The sequence below is a fragment of the Lepidochelys olivacea genome (assembly GCF_965140295.1).
Source record: "Lepidochelys olivacea isolate rLepOli2 genome assembly, chromosome: 2".
NCBI classification, from domain to species: domain Eukaryota; kingdom Metazoa; phylum Chordata; order Testudines; family Cheloniidae; genus Lepidochelys; species Lepidochelys olivacea.
In genome coordinates, this window is record NC_140412.1 from 191,110,578 (window position 1) to 191,131,349 (window position 20,772).

Below are 20,772 nucleotides of genomic sequence, written 5' to 3' on the forward strand. Positions count from 1 at the left end.
ATTCCTCTCAAGCACGTTGTGCTTTTTTCTTTTCTTTTTTAAACTGAGAAGAGTAAATGGAGCTCATAATGAGATTTGACTTTAACATTGGGCACTTACGTATAGGAAATCAAAAAAATAAAGCACTAAGTTTTCCAAGTGTTATGGAGCAACATGTAAGTAAGGGTGCTAATCATACATACTCATTTAACATATTAAAGAATGTCGAACAAATTGTTCCAATTAGTTATGCAGTAGATTTCATTATCAAGTGGCCATTGGGAAAAAATGCACATATGCTAAGTAACAAAGCTGTGGCATGCTGCCTTATTTAGCTCAATTGTTCATGCACATTCTGAGGTTTTATGTAAAAATCTGTCTAATATGTCATGTTCCTGTAATTTAAAGAAAAATTAAATATTAGGACAAACTTGAAAAACTAAAACTTATTCAGTCCAAAAACTATTAACCTATTAACTGTGGCACTAAGCTGCTAGAGGTCTCCTACTGTTGGTACAGAAATCACAAACCTTTTTTAAATGACATGAAAATCAGTTACCATGGAAATGACTGTGGTAGCAAAAATTCACCTTTATGATTCCATTAAAAGGGCAGGTAGGAAGAGTAAATGGAAACTGTCAAAGAGAGGAGTAATTTAAACATAAATGACAGATAATGATCCAATAAAATTAAAAACATAAAATTAAAAATGGGTTTGTTTTCAAAATATGTCCAAGTTTTCACTAGTGTGAATACCCTTTTTGAAATATTTGGTATGTGGTATGGTTTACAGGGACAAACCATCCCGATGAGTCGAAAGAATAGTAAATATGGCAGGTGACCAGCTTGGCTTAATGGTGAAATCCTAGCAGATCTTAAACGTGAAAAAGAAGCTTACAAGAAGTGGAAGGTTGGACATATGACCAGGGAAGAGTATAAAAATATTGCTCGGGCATGTAGGAATGATATCAGGAGGGCCAAATCACACCTGGAGCTGCAGCTAGCAAGAGATGTCAAGAGTAACAAGAAGGGTTTCTTCAGGTATGTTGGCAACAAGAAGAAAGCCAAGGAAAGTGTGGGCCCCTTACTGAATGAGGGAGGCAACCTAGTGACAGAGGATGTGGAAAAAGCTAATGTACTCAATGCTTTTTTTGCCTCTGTTTTCACTAACAAGGTCAGCTCCCAGACTGCTGCGCTGGGCATCACAAAATGGGGAAGAGATGGCCAGCCCTCTGTGGAGATAGAGGTGGTTAGGGACTATTTAGAAAAGCTGGACGTGCACAAGTCCATGGGGCCGGACGAGTTGCATCCGAGAGTGCTGAAGGAATTGGCGGCTGTGATTGCAGAGCCATTGGCCATTATCTTTGAAAACTCATGGCGAACGGGGGAAGTCCCGGATGACTGGAAAAAGGCTAATGTAGTGCCAATCTTTAAAAAAGGGAAGAAGGAGGATCCTGGGAACTACAGGCCAGTCAGCCTCACCTCAGTTCCTGGAAAAATCATGGAGCAGGTCCTCAGAGAATCAATCCTGAAACACTTGCATGAGAGGAAAGTGATCAGGAACAGCCAGCATGGATTCACCAAGGGAAGGTCATGCCTGACTAATCTAATCGCCTTTTATGATGAGATTACTGGTTCTGTGGATGAAGGGAAAGCAGTGGATGTATTGTTTCTTGATTTTAGCAAAGCTTTTGACACGGTCTCCCACAGTATTCTTGTCAGCAAGTTAAGGAAGTATGGGCTGGATGAATGCACTATAAGGTGGGTAGAAAGCTGGCTAGATTGTTGGGCTTAACAGGTAGTGATCAATGGCTCCATGTCTAGTTGGCAGCCGGTGTCAAGTGGAGTGCCCCAGGGGTTGGTCCTGGGGCCGGTTTTGTTCAATATCTTCATAAATGATCTGGAGGATGGTGTAGATTGCACTCTCAGCAAATTTGCGGATGATACTAAACTGGGAGGAGTGGTAGATACGCTGGAGGGGAGGGATAGGATACAGAAGGACCTAGACAAATTGGAGGATTGGGCCAAAAGGAATCTGATGAGGTTCAATAAGGATAAGTGCAGGGTCCTGCACTTAGGACGGAAGAATCCAATGCACCGCTACAGACTAGGGGCCGAATGGCTAGGCAGCAGTTCTGCGGAAAAGGACCAAGGGGTGACAGTGGATGAGAAGCTGGATATGAGTCAGCAGTGTGCCCTTGTTGCCAAGAAGGCCAGTGGCATTTTGGGATGTATAAGTAGGGGTATAGCTAGCAGATCGAGGGACGTGATCGTTCCCCTCTATTCGACATTGGTGAGGCCTCATCTGGAGTACTGTGTCCAGTTTTGGGCCCCACACTACAAGAAGGATGTGGATAAATTGGAGAGAGTCCAGCGAAGGGCAACAAAAATGATTAGGGGTCTAGAACACATGACTTATGAGGAGAGGCTGAGGGAGCTCGGATTGTTTAGTCTGCAGAAGAGAAGAATGGGGGGGGGGATTTGATAGCTGCTTTCAACTACCTGAAAGGGGGTTCCAAAGAGGATGGCTCTAGACTGTTCTCAATGGTAGCAGATGACAGAACGAGGAGTAATGGTCTCAAGTTGCAGTGGGGGAGGTTTAGATTGGATATTAGGAAAAACTTTTTCACTAAGAGGGTGGTGAAACACTGGAATGCGTTACCTAGGGAGGTGGTAGAATCTCCTTCCTTAGAGGTTTTTAAGGTCAGGCTTGACAAAGCCCTGGCTGGGATGATTTAACTGGGAATTGGTCCTGCTTCGAGCAGGGGGTTGGACTAGATGACCTTCTGGGGTCCCTTCCAACCCTGATATTCTATGATTCTATGGTGTGCCTAAATTTGAGGCCACATTTGTATTCCTAGTCAGTGGAACATGAGTGGACTAAAGAAGCTACAAGCTCTGAAACTGGGAGAAGGTCTCTCTAGCAGTTGATGGATGCCTTCATTCTGTTTATTTGAATGACAGTTTCAAGAGCTTTTAATGGGGGGAGTCACCAGTACAATCAGCTATTTTCTTGAAAGAGTCGAGAAGATGAACTGATTTTGAAAAGGAAAGCAAAGAGGAAATTTAAGAAAGGGAAAGTTTAAAAAAAAAAATCAAAAACAGACCTATATTTTGTCAGATAAGCCCAATAAACCATTAGGTCTGGTATTGTCCCTCCATCAGCAACCTATGCCTGTTGTTTAACCAAAAGACAGACAGATCAGAATGATTTGAAGCTACCATGCAACTAACTGTATTAATTATCAGCTTGGACAACTGCTTTTTATTGAAGCAAGTGTACACATGCTAGTTGGGACAGATGCAAAGTGGGAGGATTTCTACAGGAACAAAGTGAATTGAGAAAATCTTGCTGAAAGGAATGTATGTGACAGAAATTTAAATTTACTTAATTTTATCCTTCTCACCCTATTCCTTTCAGTTCCTTTCCCAATCTGCTTATGTAAAGTGAAAAAGATTTAAAATTCTAATTAAATGTCTATTCCCCAAAATAGAAAGTTATTTGTAATGAGAAATACAAGAACCTGAAAAAAGAGTGCTTAAACTAATCTTAGTAAGTTTATAGGGGATGAGTGGTTAGTTAAATCTCCATGATTATTCAGTTGGGTGTGTGTGAATGAAAAAGGGGAAGGGGGAACTTATTTTGTCTATCAGATGGCAAATAGTACAGTTCAAATCCTAGAAGTACAGAATAACAGAAATGGAAAAAATGTGGCAGGCCAATTTCATCACTGTTGTGATTTCAATGAAGATTATGTGGTTCTGAGATTTTGGAAGATCACCGGAGTTTTCTTTATGGAACCCTTCATTTGCAATCCATCTCAGTACAGTGGGAGTCAGCTATTGTCCATATCCATTCAAATGGGAGTATTAAGTTTGAAAGAAATAAAGGACTGATCCTTTAATTAACTGCAGCATTTAGAATTACATTCAGTAACTATTTTCTAGGGGCTTAAGGCCAAGGAATCTCTCTCTTCTAAACTCTTCTCTAGCGCTAAACATTTAATAATCACTCAAACAAGGAAGGTATGTTTTCCTCGTCCTTTACATATCAGGAAGCAGTGATTCTGAAAAAGATTTAGGGTTGTGGTGGATAATCAGCTGAACATGAGCTTCCAGTGTGATGCTGTGGCCAAAAGAGCTAATACAATCCTGGGATACATAGGAGAATCTCAGGAGGAGTGTAAAAAGTTATTTTTCTTTTATAGTTGGAACAGATATGACTGTTGGTGGAATACTATGTCCGGTTCTGGTGCCCACAAATCAAGAAGGATGTTGATAAATTGGAGAGGGTTCAGAGAAGAGCCACAAGAATGTCTGGGATAAAAACCATGCCTTTTAGTGATAGACTTAAAGAGCTCAATCTGTTTAGCTTCGCAAAGAGAAGGTTAAGGGATGACTTGATTACAGTTTATAAGTACCTACATGAGGAACAAATGTTTAACAATGGACTCTTCAATCTAGCAGAGAATGTGTAATCATCATTTATCCCTGCCACTTGAGCTAAAGAAGTAACTCTATTAGTCATCAGTCAGTAGCAACCACTAGAGGGAGACATGGTTACACTATTTAAGCCACTGTATTACACATGCACCTTCAAATCAGGTACAGTATTTGTGTATGCAGTTATCTAGTTTGTGTGTTCAAATGTGGGGGTTGTATGTACCAACATGGGGGCATATGCATGCACAAATGCACTGTTGGCAGCCAAAAGCCAGATGCTTTCAAAAGTTGGTCCACAAAGTCCATTTAGGAACATACAGGCAGTCATTTATCATGTCCACCTCTGTACAATGCTAAAGGGGAAAAATGACTCATCAGACATTTATCCTTCCAGGCTGTTACATTAGGGAAAAGTTAGTTTACCCTATTTACTGGGGTATGGTATTCACTGTCAAAGAAAATTGATACTTTCCTATACTCTTCCCATTCATTCTCTGAATATGAATGTAATAGTAACACTCATAGTTTATCATCTACAGATCTCAAAGTTTTTACAAAAGTGGAAAGCATAATTATCACTTGATGGGGAAACTGACTTAGTGATTTGCCAAAGGGTACATAAGTGATGAATGGCAGAGCTCAAAATTGATCCCAGGTCTCCTGGCTCCCAGTTGGGCACTATATCCACTGGACCACAATGAAAGAGTGTCTTTCCCTCTCCCACCTTGTTTTGCTATATTCTGATGAAGGGACTGATTCTCCAACGGGAGAAAGTACTATCTGATGGCTAAAGAATAGGTCTAGGACTCTGAATATTTGGGTTCTCTTTTTGGCTCTGCCACTGATCCATTGTCTACCCCCAAGGCAAGTTACTTCACCTATGTGTGCCTTACTTTGCCCAGTTAGAAACCACCCTACCTCTAATGTGTTGTGAGACTTAGCCAATAAATATTTTTAAAGTATTTTGAGATCCTCAAATGAAAGAGTATGCTTTGTGCACACTGCACAAGTGAAACATTAAGATTCAAATATTAGCTGTTTTTACTCTCACCTTTCATTAGCCCTGCAAAAAGTATCACTTGCAAGTTTGTATTGGCTTTCCAGGTTTTCCTATTCTTTTTCCATTCGACATAAACATGGTCACCATTTTACAGTCAGGTGCTAAATATTTTTCTTCACAAACATTGTATAGAATGTGCTGCCTAACTTGTGTATAAAACACTGAGTATGTGGAGGACAGGGAAGGGTGAGGGGATGGTGGGAGTGTCCAGGCGGGAGCTACCTGGTCGTGACCATGTAATAATTGCTTTTAACTAAATAGAGCTTTTGAAAATGTGGTCAAATAAATCAGAGAATAAAACTGAAATCTGAATTGCTAATTAAAAACAAGGTTGTGATGATATCAAGTTGGTGGATAAACTTATTCAGTCTTAGTAGTTTTCTTTTAATAATTCTGCTCCTCATTGTAATAAGCACAACTAAGAGAAAATAACTGATTTTAATCAGGCCAGACTATAACACCTAGGGGTGCATTTCAGTCCCTCCCTTTCCCCCCCCCCCACCCCGTGTAATGCCTGGGGCTGCTCTCCTGTTTAATAAGCATTTTCCACAATACACTGTGAAATTATAATGTTAATTATGATGAAGATAGATTTGAAATCCTTCATCTAGGGCATTGGAATCAGGCGGCATTTATCATCAGCATCAAAACCTACTGCTAGGGGTTTGCTAATGATTCATTAATCTTTTTAATTGTTAAAGTTCTTGTACTCACTTGATGATAGATAGTCTCCCAGTTCTCTCTCAGTGCTTCCCAGCTGTTGACATTGGATGACTTCTTTTCCAGGTAGATTCTGATGTGCTCTTCCAGCTCTTGGTTGACCTGTTCGAGAGCTCTCACTTTCTCTATGTACTCCACCAGGCACCCATTCAGGCTCTCATAGGATAGGCCCCTTCCCTTTTCCAGCCCCTGGGCTAATGGCACAGTTAAACAGGAGCTGCGCAGGCCTTGTAAGAAGACACTGCTGATGCCTAGGGCTCTACGGGACACGCGGGTGCCTAGGCTGCTCACACCTCCAGTGGGGACAATACCCACATAGACACCTCGGGGTCTAGGTAGGCTGCCACTACCCCCAATGCTTAACCTTTGGCTGGTAGCCCCAGTGCTTTCAGTCGTGGAGGAAGAGGGCTGTTGCCCCAAGAATGAAGATCTACGTCTTGGCATGGGCATGCTGCAGCTAGAGTCTATTGCACTAAACAGGTTGACTCTGCCTTGAAGCCTCTGTGCCGTACCCACACTGGTAGGATTTGCAGAACCAAGCAGATTTTTGGTTTTGTGTTGTTTTTGCTTTGTCCCAACTCCTTCTGGAACATTAACATTGTTTCACTGATCATCACAGGCATGGTTGTCACATTGGGGCTTTTCACTGGGTCAGCAAATCCATTTAAAAAGAAATCTCTCTGCTGCTACTGCTGCAAGTATAGCATATGAAAAGGACAAAGCTGTTTACGGTGACTGCAGAACAATAATTTCTTATAGTGCAGATGTTAAAATAAAACTGGTGTTTTCTAGGCTGCAAGGCAGACAGATTCTTAGCATATTACATATACATATATATTACACACACACACGGCTAGATTCTGGCACCCTTATTCATGTTGAGAAGAACCATACTTCATGAGTAGTCCTATTTGTAGAATCACGGAAGTGTAGGACTGGAAGGAACCTTGAGAGGTCATCTAGTCCAGTCCCTGTACTCAAAGCATAATAATTAGACCATTCCTGACAGATGTTTGTCTAACTTGTTTTTAAAAACCATCAATGATGGAGATTCCACAGTCTCCCTAGGCAATTTGTTCCAGTTCTTAACTACCCTAATAGGAATTTTTTTCTAATGTCCAACCTAAGCCTCCCTTGCTGCAATTTAAGCCCATTGCTTCTTTTCTGATTCTGAGAGGTTAACTAGAACAATTTAACACCCTCCTCCTTGTAACAACCTTTTATGTACTTGAAATACTGTTATGTCCCCCACTCAGTCTTCTCTACCCCAGACTAAACAAACCCATTTTTTTCAGTCTTTTCAATCTTTCCTCAGAAGTCATGTTTTCTAATCCTTTAATCATTTTTGTTGCTCTCCTCTATTTTTCTTCAATTTGTCTACATCTTTTCTGAAATGTGGCTCCCAGAACGGGACACAATAGTCCAGCTGAGGCTTTATCAGCATAGAGTAGAGTGGAAGAATTACTTCTCTTGTCTTGATTACAACACTCCTGTTAATACATCCCAGAATGATGTTCCCTTTTTTTGCAACACTTACACTGTTGACTCATATTTAGCCTGTGATCCATAGTAACCTCCAGATCCCTTTCTGCAGTACTTCTGCCTAGGCAGTCATTTCCCATTTTGTATGTGGAGGCCTTGTCTACACTACAGGGGAAATTCGATCTAAACTACGCAATTTGAGTTACTTGAATAGCGTAACTCAAATCGACATAGCTTAGATCTACTTACTGTGGGGTCCATACTACGCGATGTCGATGGGAGATGCTTTCCCGTTGACTCCCCCTACTCTTCTCAATCCAGTGGAGTACAGGAGTCAATGGGAGAGCAATCTGCAGTTGATTTAGCGGGTCTTCACTGGACCCGCTAAATCAACCGCCAGTGTATCAATTGTCGCACGTCGATCCGCTGGTAAGCATAGACAAGCCCTGATTGTTCCTTCCTAAGTGGAATACTTTGTCCTTATTGCATTTCATCCTATTTACTTCAGACTATTTCTCCAGGTTGTCTAGATTATTTTGAATTATAATCCTGTCCTCCAAAGCACTTGCAACCCTTCCCAGCTTGGTATCATCCGCGAACTTTATAAGTGTACTCTCTATGTCATTATCGAAATCATTTATGAAGATATTGAACAGAACCGGAGCCAGGACCGATCCCTGCGGGATCCCACTCAGTATGCCCTTCCAGCTTGATTGGGAACCACTAATAACTACTCTCTGGGAACGGTTTTCCAACCAGTTATGCACCCACCTTTTAGTAGCTCCATCTAGGCTGTATTTTCCTAGTTTGTTTATGAGAAGGTCATGTGAAACAGTAGCAAAAGCCTTACTAAAGTCAAGACATACCACATCTACCATTTCTTCCTATCCACAAGGCTTGTTACCCTGTCAAAGAAAGCTGTTAGGTTGGTTTGACACAATTTGTTCTTAACAAATCCATGTTGACTGTTCCTTATCACCCTGTTGTCTTCCAGGTATTTGCAAATTGATTGCTTGATTATTTGCTCCAATATCTTTCTGGATATTGACGTTAAGGTGACTGGTCTGTAATTCCCCAGATTGCACTCATTCCCTTTTTTATAGATGGGCACTATATTTGCCCTCTTCCTGTCCTATGGAAGACACGAGAGATTCCAGGAGTTTTCAAAGATAATTGCTAATGGCTCAGATATCTCCTCAATGAGCTCCTTGAGTATTCTAGGAAGTATTTCATCAGGTTGTGCCGACTTGAAAACATAATACTTATCTAAGTAATTTTAACTTGTACTTCTCTAATTTAGCCTTAGATTCTACCTCATTTTCATTGGCATTCACTACGTTAGACATCCAATCGCTTTGTACCTAGGGGACTGCTCATGGAGTAAACTACTACTCAAAACGGGCATGAGTATTGAAAACTGGCTCCCAGCATATATGTCCAGATTCCAAAGAGTTAACGGGAACATAACCTACCTGGATTTTAATTGATTCAGAAATTAGAATTTCCCCTTCGCCCTCCAGAGTTTCTCTGGGTCTCTGAGACATTACATTGTCATTTCTCCAGACTTTAACTTCACCTTTACAACCATATGAAGCATCACATCACAACCACCGGCCTTCTGGCTAAGGACTGCACAAGAACTTGCAGAGTTAGCTCTACCTATTCTAGCAGCATATGTCATGCTTGCCACATTCTTTTTTCTGTATTTTTAAAACCCCCAATAGCATAGGTGCACATGAATGAAACGTACTGACTAAATGGAAGATAAAGGTTAAAAGACACTTTTTTCATTCTCTTTATTTCAGTTTTTCCTTATTGGGTGTTTGCATAGTATTGGATGGGTAGTTTATACAAGTAAATAGATGATATAATAGGCACGTGGCATAATGTTTTTCAGCAAGCAGAGGCCATGTATATTGACATGCATGGTCCAACAGACACATCAAAATTATAAAATCAGAATTGTTCCTGTTTAGGATTAGTATATGGGCATGTACCCAGGTGTGTTTGTGGTGTACTGATGACAAGCACTGACCTTGTGTAGTGTAGGTTTATATATGGGTGTTCAGATGGGTCTTTAGTGGGGTGGATTTGGACTGGAATGTCCTCCCATATATCTATATGATAAGATTCTAGAATTGTCACTGAGTGTCTCTCTGAAGCTTATGATGTCTATAAAATCATTAGGAATTAATGGAAACAGTTACAAGCATGGTTGACGGCTCTTTTTGTTCACAATATCACCAGGTTCAGTCTGTTCATGTCCAGTTTTTGCATTTTCAGCTGTTTTGATTGTATGAGTTATATCTGTGTTATACGCAGCTACAATAAGGCATGTATCTATGCCCTGCCAAGAGTCCTAGACCATTGTGATAGCATAGGTAACTCAGCCAATCAGTGCCCTTACTCTACAGCTAATTTGCACACAACAGTTTCATTGGTGTAATGAGGGACGTTGCATAGATAGTGGCTTTTTTGGCCCAACTGCCATGCTCCAGCACACACCCTTCATTTGCCACTTACAGAAATCAGCACAACTCTCCCAGCACAACACAACCCCAAATACACACGGTTCCTCATTGCAGCACACACCCCTCATTTGACACCTGCATAAATCAACACAGATCTCTCAGTACAATCCCCTTACACACACACACACACACACCCCAACAGAACCAGTGAGCACGATAACCCCAAACATCACTCGGAAGCCTGGAATGTTTGTACAGTCAGTGTGCAGTGATAGAAACAGTCAAAAACTGAGAGCTCTTTTAGTTTAGAATATTGGTAGGTTCAGTTATTGCTGGGATTTGTGGTCTGTTACAGTCTGGTTTATAAATTCTCAGCCATTTTTGGTTGTTTTACATACACGACTTTATGAATTACACCTCTGTAACAGCATGGACTTTTAGCTTATATCTATAATAAAAGCTGCCTAGGTATGTGTTTGGACATTTGGGAGGTGATATTTGGTTTTGGATGTGCTTTCTAGAACTGAGTTTATGCACTCTAACAAGGACGCTGCGGTTTTCCTTCATTTGCCTGTTGTCACGAGTGATGAGATGACTGTCATTGGTATGAACCATTCTGCGTATAGTTTTTTTTAATTTGTAGTGTCTGATGATGAGTTCGATGATAATTGTAGCCACCATTATTCATTTGCCTATAGAATGTATGAGATCTGGGAACTCAAAATCATTAGTTTTTTTGGGGTGAGGAGAGAGGATAAGGAGGGGGACAGATTTCTAGCCAGTATTTCACTATGTCCCGTAGCCTGTATCCCTTATCCTTTTTGCTATCATCAGCCATGACCTTTAGGGTAGGAGCTAATTGGTGAAGTCCCAATGGAGTCTGTTTAGCATTTTGTAGTGATTAATTTAGTTTGCTGTCTCTAATAGACCTGTTTTATGCCACTCTGCTTTATATGTCTTGTTGATGTCTACACCCATAGTTTTTCCATCAGTGAATTATTTTGTGGCTTTTTTTATTAAGAAAAGGAGTGCTTGTGGCACCTTAGAGACTAACCAATTTATTTGTTTATATCCCCCCCCCCCCCCCCGTTCCTCAGATGTTCTTGTTAACTCCTGGAAATGTGCTGGAAATGGCTAACCTTGATTATCACTTCAAAAGGTTTTCTCCCCCCCACCCCACTCTCCTGCTGGTAATAGCTCATCTTAAGTGATCACTCTCCTTACAATGTGTATTTTTTCATGGTCTGTGTGTATATAAATCTCCTCACTGTATTTTCCACTTTATGCATCTGATGAAGTGAGCTGTAGATCACGAAAGCTCATGCTCAAATAAACTGGTTAGTCTCTAAGGTGCCACAAGTACTCCTTTTCTTTTTGCGAATACAGACTAACACGGCTGCTGCTCTGAAACCTGTTATTAAGAAGGTTCATGCCAGGCAGATTTGGCATCTGTAGTATGCAGGAAAATTCTATACTGGGACGGTTAGATTTGCTAACTTTTTTTCATGGAGTGGTGGTGGTGTAAGCATGCCCAGAAATCAGAGGGCCCTGGTAGGTATATTTATTGTAGATGTTAAGATTGAATTAGCATCCTTGCATATGCCAACTAGAAATAACACATCCTTTCTAAGCCATGCCATCCAAAAAATCTTTACTACTTATTTCTAAATGCTGTTTCTTTAGATATGGGAGCTCTAGGATGCCTGATATGTTGAGTAGCATGTATTTTTCTGCATGGTGTTGTCTGTCTTTATTTTTCCAAAATCTGTGTTGAATAATGGGGCAACAGTGTTTAAATTCCTTACAGTCTTTGTATAAGTATCCTCCAGCTGTAAAATCTGTTATATGTGCTTAATTAAGACATTTAGTATTTCCTCAGTCCTTCACTCTGTAGAGAGCATTGTGTGAGATTCATTTGGAGTAGATTAAAGACTTGTGGTATCTTTTCAAACTGGAGAGTTGTATACGTTATCCAGTGCCAGTGGGTAATGCTAGCCAGGTAGGGTTATGGCCATGACCTCCTGGGGAATGTGCTGATTCAGTGACCTTATTAGGGAACCTTGATGGAGGGCCTTCTATAGAACCCCACTGGTAAATTAAAGGAGCACTCCCCTGGAAGTACCTTAAGGAGATGCTGGTGGTATAAACACTGCTTGTCTTTCTACAGGGGCGAATTCCCTCTTGGTGTAGAGACTGTTGCTGGCACAGAAGAGTGAAATTTGCATTTACATTGTTCGTACTAGCAAGTGTGACTCAGACCCTATGTACATATGTAGAGACATAATATATATTCTATTATTCCTATTCTACTCAAATATCCAATTTGAATCTACATTACAAATCAAACAGCTAAAAGTTCTCCAGTCTTTTTTAAATGATACTTTCAGTATAGTTTCCCCATATAGCATATAACAAATTCAGCCCTTGCAGAAGTTAAGTACAACTCTTATTTACGCCAACGGGAATTGTACCTGCTTCTGTAAGGAAGATATGAATTTAACTCTATTCACTGTCCCTTTATGCTTCAGATGATAAATACACAGTGTACAGTGTCCTGCAGCCTTTTCCACAGGCCAGATCCTAGTGAAGTTTGTTACACCCTAATCCGATCAGATGTTCCTCAAATGGAATGTTTATCATTCAGTCACCAGAGTTAAGGATGTACAGCTTTTGCCTCTCCGTTGCGCGTGTGTGCACTTGAATGCTCTCATTGTCCATATCCATATCCAATAACTTCTTGACAGTAAATCTAATTACCTATTAGAGAAGCAGAGAAACTATACTTCTCTGATTCAAAGACATGAATGAAATGACCAGTAACAGCCATTCTATCCTTAAAAGCTATGATTTTATGGTTCTGTGAAGATTGTGGCCCAGATTCGGAGTACTGTCTCAGCATTGTAGAAGGGGTGGGTCTAAGCTGCTTTTGTGGCTCCAAGATTCTAGCGCCAGCACTAGTTAGATTAATGATATATGCTAGACTAGTGGCACCCTGGAGGCTGCACTAATTTATGTCCAGCTACCCACAGCACTCAGGGCCAATCTGGCAGCAAGGAACAGGTAGATTAACGGGGCCCTGGTCACATTCCTGTTTATCTAGTCATGCCTGCCAGACCGTGGGACTACACTAGCTCTACAGCACCTGAGCATTCCCCTTATGCAAGGGAAATTTTTTGCTAGCCAAGTAAGCTGGTGTTCTGGCTTCATTGGAGTAGCACAAAGCACCCAGAGTAGGAGCTAATATCTGTCTGTCCAACTGGAAAACCCTGGCAGGGTCTCTACTGTCTCACAGTCTACCCCTGATTTAAACTGTGTATGCAATTAGCAACATTAAATAAATAAATAAAAATATCTAGTGAGTAAAGGATAACAATAGAGAGAGAAGAGCTTGGACCTCAGTCAATGAACAGTATAGGAAAGGGGATCTCAGGAGCAAAAAATGAAAACACATCTTTTGATGCCGGTACTAGGTTGTTCAAGGGGAGGACATGCCATTGATTTAGGTAATGACATTACAGTTTTCATTTTATTCTCTATTGCTTTTAATACATCCTGATATCTTGATCTTTATTACCCACCACTACTCATTGAACAGAGATCTTAATTAAGTTGGCTAGTTCAACTTGCAGGCAAGTTTTATGGAGGGCTCTCATTTACTGTCATTACACTATAGAATTTACTGGCAAAACTTCCATTGTCACCAGGACTTCAGTGCGAGTGTTGCCTGAGGGAGAGCAGGGTATTAGTCCCCTAGGGAACTATTCTTCCCTCAGTATTGCACATATTTGCTATCCAGATTGCTATGATCATCCTAAATCATTAGGCAAAAACTGTCTGATAGGAGGAGTGCTGGGGGTGTGGCGATCTCGCAGAAGAATGGGAGGTGCACTGAAGCATTCAGAGAGCATTGCAGGAGCATGCTGTATAGCTTATGTTGATTGGTGAAAGATGCAGCATTCACTCCCCTCAGCTCAGGCTGCTAGATGCTCACAGGAGGTAGTGCCTTATCCAAGCTGTTGACCTGGCTATCCGTTCCCTGCTGGGGCAATGACTGGACTTCTGCCAGGCTTGCTAGCCAATTCCCTAAAGCTCAGGGACTGCTAGCATCAGCATGCTGTCTGGGTCCAGCACTACAGTGCTAGGGCTGAGAGGGGCTCAGTGTGTTGTTGTCTGTCTTCCATAGCTCATCCCAGAGGAACAGCTAGAAAATATCCCAGCATATTAGATCACTGCACTTGCTCTATCATGCAAATCTAATGTAGAATTTGTGCCAAACAGGGGTGATATCTGTTTCACCTTTATGAATATTATATATCCATGTTCAAATATGTTAAGGGCTGATATAAAGAGGATGGTGATCAATTGTTCTCCGTGTCCATTGAAGATAGGACCAGAAATAATTGGCTTAATCTACAACAAGGGAGATTTAGGTTTGATATTAGGAAAGACTAACTATAAAGATAGTTAAACTTTGGAATAGGTTTCCAAGGGAAGTTGTGGAATTCCCATCACTGGAGTTTAAGAACAGATTGGACAAATTAATATGCAAACTAGATACCATTAACTTGGGTTTGAATAGAAACTGGGAGTGGCTGTGTCATTACACATAATGAATCTATTTCCCTAAAGTTAAGTATCTTCATACCTTCTTGTCAACTGTTTAAATTGGCCATCTTGATTATCACTACAAAAGTTGTTTTCTCCTGCTGATAATAGCTCATCTTAACTAATTAGCCTCTCACAGTTTGTATGGCAACTTCCAACTTTTCTGTATGTATATATATTTCTTCTTACAATATGTTCCATTCTATGCATCTGATGAAGTGGGCTGTAGCCCACAAAAGCTTATGCTCTAATAAATTTGTTAGTCTCTAAGGTGCCACAAGGACTCCTGTTCTTTTTGCGGCTACAGACTAACACGGCTGCTACTCTGAAACCTTGTTCTTGAAGAAGCTGTCCTGAGCCATTGCTTTTTAAACTGCTCACGAGTACCTAGAGAAGATTCTGTAGCCAGACCCAAACCAATTTGGGCTGGCTGAGGTAAATACAATTGGTGAAACCTAGTGATCCTGTCTAAAGTGGGGTAACTGTGGAGTTCCATTCTGGACAAAGTGCAGTAGAAGTCTGTCACTACGAAAGAGTGCCCATGGAGAGACAGAGGAGATTCACAGGTGCAGGTTGCACCTGCATCATGACAGGGTGTAGTACCAAACAGGCACTGTTTTCAGTGAAGCTAACCTTACCTGGTGGTGATACAGACTAAACATTCTGTATAAGCATTTAGTAAATGACAGCAGGAAAAGCAGTTGGTTCAATAGATGTTTTGCTTAGAAATACCTTTATTTTATAAAGCCACAGTTTGCTCTGTAAAGTTTTACCACACTTATAAAAAAGAGGTTGACAATTCTTAGGGGGGAAAAAGCTGAAAACATTTCTCATAATTCAGGGTTACACAAAGATTATATTTATAATATATATATGTATTTATAATTTGGAGACACTAAAGATGGAACTGCAATACAAGGACAGGTGTGGGGTCATATTTCAGACACTTGCTCATGTCCTACAAATAGTGTTTCTTGACAGAATGGGTTAACAAGGACCATCCCACTGTCTCTGTAATCACCATTGGCTGGGGAGCGTGGCTCAGACAGATGGTCCTAGGAGAAAGAGAGAAAAAGAGCATGAGCTATTTAAATTCTGTTATCTACCCTCGGTGTACATTACAGCACATTGCTGTGTGTGTTTATGGAATATAAAGGAATGTGGTTACATTATAAGATCTATAGAGTTTAAAGCCAAGAGAATATGTGCAAATTCTTCAAAGTGTCCCCTAATTTTGGGCACCCCAATTTCTGGATATCCAGCTTTAGAAAACCAGGCCTTGATTTCCAGAGGTTTTGCCAAACTGCAGTCAATGGGAGCTGTGGGTTGTAAAATCAGACCACTGCTTACTCAACTTGGCCACCCAAAAATTGAGTAGCCCAAAATTATAGGCCATTTTATAGAATTTGGCTCTATATGTCATTTTGCTTTCTTCAAATTTTGCAAAAGTAATATTTTGTGAAATTTCATATCCATGATTCCCAGCCAGTCAGCTACAGGAAAGACTCTCCCAAGCCTGCATAGAAGGGAATTATGGGGGAATGAATTCAAAGATACGTTTTCAACCTCTTTTTTTAATGTAACAAGAGCGAATATGTGGTGCCATGGTATCCAGAAAATGTCGATGACATTAACAGTGGAGTCTGTTCCTTTTCCACTTCATATTAGTGACAAGACAGCAAAGAAACATTATAGTTGCGATTCTGGCTTTGGCTAAATTTTCTTATAAAATTAGAAATTGCAGAGCCGCAAACCCCATGTACTTACTGGGGTCAGGAACAGGGATCAATAGAAATTTAGTTTTTAAAAATGAATCTCCACATTAAAAAAAACAAGGCAAAAATATCCACACATTTTTTCAAAGGGTTGCTGTATTTCATATCTATATCTATCCATCTCAGTGCTCCTACATAATCTCAAATGGCCAGCCAGGGGTCCTGGATGTATGAGGGCATTTTGGGAGACTCCCTATGCTGCACTGATCCTTAGTTGCGTTTTTGGCCCCTTGGGGCCACTAGCAGGTCATACAATATATTCTCTAATACTATGTCAAATTCAGTTTTAAATAACTCAAGTTATAGGGCTTCCACCCCTTCTCATTTTGGTGACTATTCCACACCCTAACACAGGGGTAGCCAACCTGAGCCTGAGAAGGAGCCAGAATTTACCAATGTATGTTGCCAAAGAGCCACAGTAATAAGTCAGCAGCCCTGCATCAGCTCTCCCACCCCGCTCCTAGCCCCTCCCACCCACCAGCAGCCCCGGGGATCAGCACCTCCTCCTCCCTGCCCGCACCTCCCGATCAGCTGTTTCATGGTATATAGGAGGCTTGGGGGGGTGGAGTGGGGGCAGAGCCAAGGGTTGAGCAGTGAGCACCCCTTGGCACATTGGAAAGTTGGCGTCTGTAGCTCCAGCCTCAGCGTTGGTGCCTATACCAGGAGCCGCATATTAACTTCTGAAGAGCCGCGTGTGGCTCCAGAGCCACAGGTTGGCCACCCCTGCCCTAAAAGATCTCACCATTAGGAAGTTGTCTCTTGGTGTGGCTAGAGAGGAGTTTGTGGTTTGGTTTTGAATTGAGTTAGATGATTGCCAGTTAACTAAGTTAACCAACAGAATTGTAAATGAGAGTCTAGACACTTCCCAAAGGCTTGTTTCTGGACACAAATGTTTGTCACTTACCCAAACCTGGCTCACTCAGCTAACTTGAATTAAAATAGACACTAGTGTAGACACTTGTTTAATCCTTTATCCTTTGCTTAATTTCATCCATTATTCCCAAGTTTACATTCTTGAACTAAGCCAACTAATTCCTCTTCTTCCAAGCTATCGAACACTTCTCGCACTGGTGAGCACCTACCCATGTGAATAGTTCCATTGAAATCAATCAGAATGCTTGGGTAAGTGCTCACCAGTGAAAGTAAGGGTTTCACAGTCTTACTGGCAGGTGTTTACAATTTTCTCTTACTTGTAGAATGCACCCCTGAAACTGTCACAGGAGAAGCTACAGAAACCTCTTGAGAACTGGACGTTCAGACATCTTTTATGTTGTTAACTTCCACTGTGCCATCATCATGATATATGGGCACATTACAGAGATTAAGCTGAACCACTGTAGACAATAATTGGCACAAATCATACTACTGCCACAAATACCCTGAACCACTCCCACTCATTGAATGGAATGCTATACTCAACTGTAGGCCCAAATTAAGGCAAGGCCAAAGTGAACAACCTTGTGTTGTACTGCTTAACCCAGGGTGTTCAGTCCTAGGAATAGACAGCAAGAGCTTTCTGGAAAAACATAACTTTAACAACAGGACACAGAATCTTTGAGATACAGTAAGTGTGTCATCACATCACACTGGGGTGAGCTTCCTTGAAAGGTTGTTTCTCTGGATGTACATAAAGTTTTCAAAAGAGTTTATTAATATTATTCATCTAGTATGGTTTCAGTAAAGCTTGTCAGTCGCTGGATATGTTACCATGCAACTATGGTACCTCTGAAGTTTCAAGGGACTGGATCTCTCTTGGTAACTCTACAGCATGCCTGTTGAAGTAGTCCATGGTGATAGCATTGTTCCAATAACTCAGGTTGTTTTCTGGGTTAGATGTCTTTTTCTTCCTCCTCATGCAGCAGACTGTCAGCAGAACTGCTGTTAACAGAAAAATTACAAGAATTTGATAGTTTCTGTGGGAAGTCACTTAGTAACTTGGATTTGTTTCTCAAGACACGTGGCCATATTGAGATATCCTTACTCACATGGAATAGTGTCTTACTCTACTGCTGTTATGGAGCAAGATGCTACTGAAATGAGCAAGTGTTTCAGAATCTAGCCCATATAGAGTATGTTTTGGGCTTTGCAGAAATTGCAGCTTTTCCTTACCTTCTGAGGCCACTTTTAGAATTTGCTGCAAGACCCAACCCTCTTGTTTTTGATAAAGCTTTTGCACCATGGCTGGAATGATATATATAAACCACAAATAGCTTCTTAGAACTTCAAGAATAGCAGAATACTCCATGAAGTCCACTATAGACCTCACTGCATATATCTGTTCTACCTGTGCAGTACTTAGATCCTGCAGTAAGGAGTATGTTAGCAGATCATAAGTTAGATATATAGACAGACAGACACTGCCAATCAGCTGCAAATACGGATCCCGTGAATAAGTTTGTGAGCTAGTATGTTCATTTGGAAAAGCATCTGCTTCAGGTCATGGAACACTGGACATATGCAGTGATGCTGGAATTCATATTACTAGCAGGGTAAATATAATCAGCTTCCATAGCGTGCTGTTGTAACCTAAAGTGACTGAGAAAGAGTTCTTCAGGATTGCTTTCAGTATACTCAAATCTGTTTTGATTTGGATCGAGAGGCTTAATCTTCTTCTTCTTACTTAAAAAAAAAAAAAAGCTTAAGAATCTGGGCAATTTTATTTAAGCCTGCCAAACTCATTTTGCTATATGTACTAATCTCAATGGTCCATGTAACTGTGGAGATTTAAGCACACACAGGGGTTTAATTTTCAGTGGGGTTCAGGTCGATCCTTTATTTTGTAGGTTCAGTTTGTACCTACAAAACTTGTCCCTGCAAAAATAAATTGTGGACACAAATCTAAAGCATTTGTACTTTTAAAGTACCTGATTTACACCCACAATGAGTACTTGGTGATGAATGTACTTTCATTTGCACCTATAAAAAGAAGACTGCCCTTCTGAAAATGTACTCCCTAATGTCTAGATCCCTAATCAGAGAAAACGAGAGAAAATATTCATGAATTAGGAAAAAAATACTTTCTTAGCTCCAGCTAAAGTTACTTATTAGGATTGTAGCCTAAGGGAAAGGAAACAATTTAGAGGGGTCAGAGATGCTTTGTATATTTTGACAAACATAGCAAATGTGCGTTTGCCATGGATCTAGTTTCACATCCCATTTATTCACAAAGAATGTCAATACAAAAGCGTAAGGCTAGAGCTCTGTTTAAAATAGAGTAAGCTACAACAGAGGAATTGTTCATGGGTTGAGTTCAGGCAGTCTCTATCTTAAGTCACAGCAAAAGACATGCTTATACTGTAAATCTCTTTATTAAAATAATGGAAAAATATTTCATACCATGCTTGCACATTTCAAAACAGCAGGCCATTATGACGCTATTATCCAGACTAGCCTCAATTTATCCATTACTAGTAACTTCACTTCCAGTGCATGAATTTCCTTAGGGTTTGATTGTGCAACCCTTAGTCACGCTGGTGAGCACTGCATGAGCAGTCCCACTGAAATCAATTGAATTGCTCTCCCTGAGAAAGTACTCAGTCATAAAAATTGCACAGTCGTGCCCTTATCTTTTCAGACTATTCAACCAGTGTCAATAACCACTAGATGTCTCCACTCTGCCCTGGAGGCATGTTAAGACTGGAAAGTGAAGCAGAACATGTAGTTATCCCCATTGGTAGGCTATATAAAGTGAGTATAACAACAACAATACTCCTTCAATTTTCCTAGCTGCTATGTAGTGGGTGCTCTGTAAATGCCTAAAATAGATAGAATTTTTAAAGTTGCCTGGAGATTTAATGACAGGACTGCCATTAAAATCAGTGGGAGATGTATGGTTAAATTCTGGGCAGATCTTTTGAAAAATCTAGGATTTACAGTCTGTACAATTATGTCGCTATTGTCAGTGAAATATGAGGTTTGTCTCTGAGATCTGGAAAAACAGTGGTACTATGAGCAGTGAGAAATTTGTATTTATTCAAAAGGCATCATAAATGTGTCCTGGGCTATCTTGTACTTCCTCTATGAACATAACTTTCTCTCCTCTCCCCCACCCTCCATTATGTTTTTGGAATGTGAACTTGGGGCTAGATCCACAAAGGGACTTAACTGCCTGTCACTCAGGTGCCTAAATTCAACATTTTAGTGACACTGAGCTCTTCAAAACTCCTACTCAGTTGCCACCTAATCCTGGAGGTGCCTAAAGTTCCTAGGCCCTTATGTTTCCACTGGTAAAGTCCTC

The 20,772-nt window shown here is 40.7% G+C and overlaps 2 protein-coding genes and 1 long non-coding RNA gene across 11 annotated transcripts in view; 1 reads left to right on the top strand and 2 right to left on the bottom strand.

Moving 5' to 3' along the window:
• The window catches only part of BFSP2 (beaded filament structural protein 2), a gene marked incomplete at its 5' end in the record, with an annotated part of 51,004 nt that extends 44,352 nt beyond the window's left edge, over window positions 1-6,652 (bottom strand). Inside the window, one exon of the mRNA XM_084619376.1 lies at window positions 6,197-6,652. Coding sequence (XP_084475502.1) covers window positions 6,197-6,652 — 456 coding nt within the window. The remainder of the gene's footprint in view (window positions 1-6,196) is intronic.
• The window catches only part of LOC311515896, a 104,404-nt gene that overhangs the window by 57,069 nt on the left and 26,563 nt on the right, over window positions 1-20,772 (top strand). The window lies entirely within an intron of this gene.
• Window positions 15,508-20,772, bottom strand: part of TMEM108 (transmembrane protein 108) — a 384,089-nt gene continuing 378,824 nt past the window's right edge. For 5 of the 9 annotated variants that reach the window (XM_084619368.1, XM_084619366.1, XM_084619365.1 and 2 more), the window contains 2 exons: window positions 18,259-18,413; window positions 15,511-15,815 (listed from right to left, as the gene is read on the bottom strand). In XM_084619368.1, coding sequence (XP_084475494.1) covers window positions 15,693-15,815; window positions 18,259-18,413 — 278 coding nt within the window. In that variant the 3' untranslated portion in view covers window positions 15,511-15,692. Of the gene's footprint in view, window positions 15,816-18,242; window positions 18,414-20,772 lie in introns of all 9 variants that reach the window. The other 4 variants (XM_084619370.1, XM_084619371.1, XM_084619373.1 and 1 more) reach the window with 4 other exon arrangements.